At 45.4% G+C, this 5,298-nt stretch overlaps 1 protein-coding gene across 1 annotated transcript; it reads right to left on the minus strand.

Moving 5' to 3' along the window:
• Window positions 1-3,146: 3,146 nt before the first annotated feature.
• On the minus strand, window positions 3,147-4,529 carry LOC126728584 (uncharacterized). The gene has a single exon (XM_050434382.1). The coding sequence runs from the start codon at window positions 4,527-4,529 to the stop codon at window positions 3,147-3,149; it is 1,383 nt and encodes a 460-aa protein (XP_050290339.1).
• Between the last annotated feature and the right edge of the window lie 769 nt (window positions 4,530-5,298).

Below are 5,298 nucleotides of genomic sequence, written 5' to 3' on the forward strand. Positions count from 1 at the left end.
ATTTTTTTTGCTTAATGGCTTATTTCGTAGTTTTTATGCAACAGGCCCATCTTATTTGGGTCCTTTTGTGTGGCTGGTGTGACCTTTGTAATCGGGATATGATTTAGTGAAACTTCCATCCTCCTTGGGTGGATTGTCTATTTTATGGACCTGATAAAGTTTTCGTCCTTCTCAGATGATCTATCCACCTTATGGACTAAGATTTTCATCCGTCTTAGACGATCCATTTTATGGACTAAAATGGTCGTACCGTCTACTTTATGGATTTAGTAAAGCTTCCATCAAACTTGGATGGAACATCCATTTTATGGTTTTATGAACCGTCCATTTTGTGAACCTCTTTTCTCATCCATTTGGACGAACCGTCCATTTAATGGACTTATGAACCCTCCACTTTATGGACTTTGTTTCTCATCCTGGTTGGATGATCTGTCCACTTTATGGACTTTGTTTCTCATCCTCCTTGGATGATCCGTCCACTTTATGGACTTAATAAGAATTTTCATCCTTTTTGGATGATCCATCCACTTTATAGACTTTAGTTTATACCCTTCCACATTTTGGACTTTGTAAGAATTCAGGTAGAAAAACATAGTTATGTTTGAATATTCCTCTTAAAAAACCATGCATTTGTAGAAAAGTACCTACCCCCTTGGGCTTAAAAGGAAAAATTGTCTAAGTAAAACTAGTAAAATTGTCTAAGTAAAACTAGTAAAATTGTCTAAATAAACTGGGAAATTGAGGAGCATTGTTGCTCTTCATATTATCTCTACTGGTAGTATTTCCGTAGATGCTCCATGTTCCATGGGTGCTGTAGCTTTCACCCGTCCAGCGTCTCAAGGTGGTAGGTGCCCTTCCACTGCCATGATGCGATCCTATAGGGTTTTTCCCAATTGGGGCTGAGCTTTTCTTGCGAAGGATCTCTAGTAGCGCCCATTACCTTCCGTAGTACAAAATCTCCAACCTAAAAGTCTTTATGCCTGACATTGGAGTTATAGTGTTTCACCATGAGATTCTGATACCGCGCCAACCTTTGCTCCGCTGTTGCCCGGACTTCATCCACCAGGTCAAGCTGAAGGCGCATGGCCTCTTCGTTCTTATCCTTATCGTAGTTCTCCACCCGATAGCTTGTGAGCCCTACTTCTGCTGGTATGACAGCGTCACTTCCGTATGCTAGTCGAAATGATGTTTCTCCAGTGGGTGTTCTTGCTGTAGTTCGGTATGCCCACAGAACGCTTGGTAGCTTGTCCGGCTAGATACCCTTTGCCCCTCGAGCCGGGTCTTGATGATCTTGAGCAAGGATCAGTTTGTGACTTCAACTTACCCATTGGCATGTGGGTGTGTGGGCGATAAGTAGTGATTCTTGATACCTAACTTTGAACAAAAGTCCCTAAATGCGCTGTTATCGAATTGCTTTCCGTTGTTGGAGACAAGCACTCTGGGTATCCCGTACCTGCAGATGATATTCCTCCAAACAAAACTTCGAATGTTCTTCTCCGTGATAGTGGCTAGGGCTTTTGCTTCCACCCACTTAGTGAAGTAGTCGATACCAATTACCAGAAACTTTAGCTACCTAATTGCTGTCAGGAAGGGGCCCATGATATCTAGTCCCCATTGAGCGAATGGCTAAGGGACTGTCATGGAGGTCAACTCTTCGGACGGTTGCTTGATGAAATTATTAAACCTTTGACACTTGTCGCAGGCCTTGACATAAGCTTGTGCATCCTTCAGCATTGTAGGCCAATAGTATCCTGCTCGGATCAACTTGTGCACTTATGACCGTGCCCCCGAGTGGTTTCCACAGAACTTCTCTCATTACGTAATTTGCTTTCTCATGGCTTAAACACCTCAGGTACGATTGAGAGAATCCTCTTTTATATAAGACATCTTTTATCAGCACAAATCGTGATGCTTAGACCTTCAAATTCCTAGCGGCATCTTTCCCGTCTGGTAACACGCTAGTACTCAGGTAGGATCTCAATGGGGTAGTCCAATTTCTTTCAGAATCTACTTCCTGCACGTTCGTTCCATCATAAATAAGTGAGGACACTTGAACAATGACAATACCTATTCGAGGACAAGCATAAATTCTACTGAGGCAGCTTTTGCTAGACGGTCGGCACATTTGTTTTCCTCTCTTAGGATTTGAACGAATCTGACTTTGAGGCTGCCGATTTGATTCTTCATCTCTTCTAGATACCTCTTCACCCTTTCATTCTTACACTCGTAGCCGCCATTAATCTGACTTGTTACCACTTGGGAGTCGCAATGTATGACCACGTTTTCAGCACCTGCAGCCTTTGTGAGGTTTAGCCCTACCACCAATGCTTCATATTCGACCTCGTTGTTGGTCATGGGAAAGTCCAGTCAGATCATGCACTCAATCTTATCCCCCTCCGGGGTTTGGATTACCACACCGGCCCCTTTTGCTCGTCTATTGGAAGATTCGTCCGTGTGGAAGATCCGTCCGTATGGATGCTCCACTGTGTGGCGATTTCTACCCCCTTGCCTTCCAATTGAGTAAATTTGGCGATGAAGTCAGCCACAGCTTGCCCTTTTATCGCAGTTCGCGGGCAATACTATATATCAAATTCACTCAGCTCTACTGCCCATAAAGCCATCTGTCCGACAACCTCAGGGCTACTCATGGCTTTTCTCAGGGGTCGATTCGTCAAGACTATGATGGTATATGCCTGGAACTACAAATTGAGCTTTCGTGCCGCAGTTACTAGCACGAGGGCCAATTTCTCCATTTGGGGGTACCTCTCTTCTACTCCTCGGAACGCCCAGCTTATAAAGTATACGATTCTTTGAGATCCATATTCTTCTCTTACTAAGGCCGCGCTGACCGCTGCTTACGAAATTGCTAAGTAGAGGTAGAGTTCTTCCCCTAGTTTGGATGGGCTGAGCAATGGCGGAGATGAAAGGTATTTCTTCAAATCTTCAAAGGCCTTCTAGCACTCGTCCGTCCACTCGAATGATTTTCTCAGAGTGCGGAAGAAGGGTAGACATTTTTCCATCGCTTTCGAGATGAACTTGTTCAGGGCCACGATTTTGCCATGCAAGCTTTGCACCTCCTTGACCGTCTTCAGTGGTTCTAACTCCATTATGGTCCGTATCTTCTTCGGGTTAACCTCTATACCTCTTTAGGATACCATGAAGCCCAAGAATTTCCCCACCGTCACTCCGAACGCGCATTTGTTTGGATTCAGCTTCATGTTATATGATTGAAGGGTGTCAAAGGTCTCCCAGAGGTCGTCTAGGTGATCATCTTCGTGTAAGCTCTTCACTAACATGTCATCGACATAAATTTGTACGTTCCTCCCAATCTGGTGCGTGAACATTTTGTTCATTAATCTCTGGTATCTTGCCCCAGCATTTTTGAGTCCGAATGACATCACCTTGTAGCAGAACAGTCCCTGGCTGGTAACAAAAGAGGTCTTCTCTTGATCGACTTCTTCCATTTTGATCTGGTTATAGCCTGAGAAAGCGTTCATGAAGCTTAAGAGCTGGTGTCTTGCAGTTGAGTCTACCAAAGTATCTATCCGTGGGAGTGGATAGCTGTCCTTAGAGCAAATCTTATTGAGGTCCGTGAAATCTACAAACGTCCTCCATTTTTCATTGGCCTTTTTAACCATGACCACGTTTGCCAACCAATCGGGGTAGTACACTTCTCGGATGAAATCTGCCTTAAGCAACTTTCGAACTTCCTTGGCTATGGCTATGTCCTGCTCTTGAGCGAATACTCGCTTCTTCTGTCGAATTGGGGGAAATGAGGGCGATATATTTAACTTGTGAACTATGATTGAGGGGTCAATTCCCAGCATGTCCTCGTGACTCCAGGCGAACACATCTTGATTGTCTTTTAGGAATGCCATGAGCGCTTGACGTACCGGCCAACTAGCTAGTGTGCCTATTCTAGTCATCCGTTCTAGTCTTAAGTCATCAAGGGTCACTTCTTCTAGTTCTTCAACTAGCTCCGCTACCGCCCGTTGTTCTCCTATGCACATTGTTTGCTGGTGACTGACCATCTCTAGCATGACAATATAGCATTCTCGCGCTGCCACCTGATTTCTGCGTAGCTCTCCTACTCCATAATCTGTAGGGAATTTGATTATTAAATGGTAGGTTGAAGTTACAGCCTTCCAAGAGTTAAGAGTGGGTCGTCCAAGGATGGCATTGTAGGCAAACGAGCAGTAGACCATGAGGAATGTTACGTCCTTAGTGATCTGCTGGGGGTAATCGCCTACCGTTACTGACAATGTGACGGCGCCCAGGGGGAACACTCTTGTCCCTCCGAAACCAACGAGAGGGGCATTTATCGGGACCAGTTGTTCTCTATGAATCCTCATCTGCTGGAAGGTCGGGTAATATAGGATATCTACGGAGCTGCCGTTGTCGACCAGAACCCAGTGCATGTTGTAGTCTCCTACTCGTAGGCTGACAACAAGCACGTCATCATGCGTGTGATGCAACCTTCGGACATCTTCTTCTAAGAATCTGATGACGGGGTTGTCGATTTGTGCCATCTTAGGTACGGCGCCTGTAAGTAGGACGTTTTGGATTGTTCTCAGGTAGGTCTTTCGGGCTTTTTTGGACGACCCGGAGGTTGCCATGCCCCCTACGATCATCATTATATCTCCAATGGGCGGCCTAGGGTGCTCATTCTCCCGTTGTGGGGCTTGCTTCTGGGGTTAGAATTAAGAAGAGGGCTGCGGCAAAAAAGAGTTATACACCAGTGTTGGAGAACACTCGAGACCACAAGAAGAGTCAGTTTTTGGTGGCACGAGTGAGGCGCAGCATCCTGAGCACACAAAGAGTGGAGGAACAGTCTCAGTGTCCTCAATGCCACAGCAGCGAGTGTGCTGCCAGACCTCACAAAGATCACATTCCACCATCCTCTCCCCATCATCATCTTGAGTGCCACATTCGCATTTCACAACCCAATTGTCAGCCCCACCTTCATACCTCAGGCGATTCTCCAAGCCTATCCCGATCCCTCTCACACATAGCTCTGCACCTGACTCAACTGCTCCAAAAAGCAATTCCTCATCCTCCAATTCCCAGCTCTGAAATCTCCATCAACACAAATTCATCTCTTATACAGTATGTGTCCTTTAGTGCATTCTCCACTGCTTGCTTCAATTCTCCAACTGTTGCATGCATTGGAACTACAACGATTTCACCAACTGGTAGCTCTATTCTCCCCTTATTAACGAACCTCTGCAACTTCCCTTCTCTTATGAGAGCTTCTATCTGTTGTTTCAAATCGTAGCAGTCGGTTGTATCATGTCCGTG

The sequence above is a fragment of the Quercus robur genome, chromosome 5 (genome assembly GCF_932294415.1).
Source record: "Quercus robur chromosome 5, dhQueRobu3.1, whole genome shotgun sequence".
In the NCBI taxonomy this organism is placed as follows: Eukaryota; Viridiplantae; Streptophyta; class Magnoliopsida; order Fagales; family Fagaceae; genus Quercus; species Quercus robur.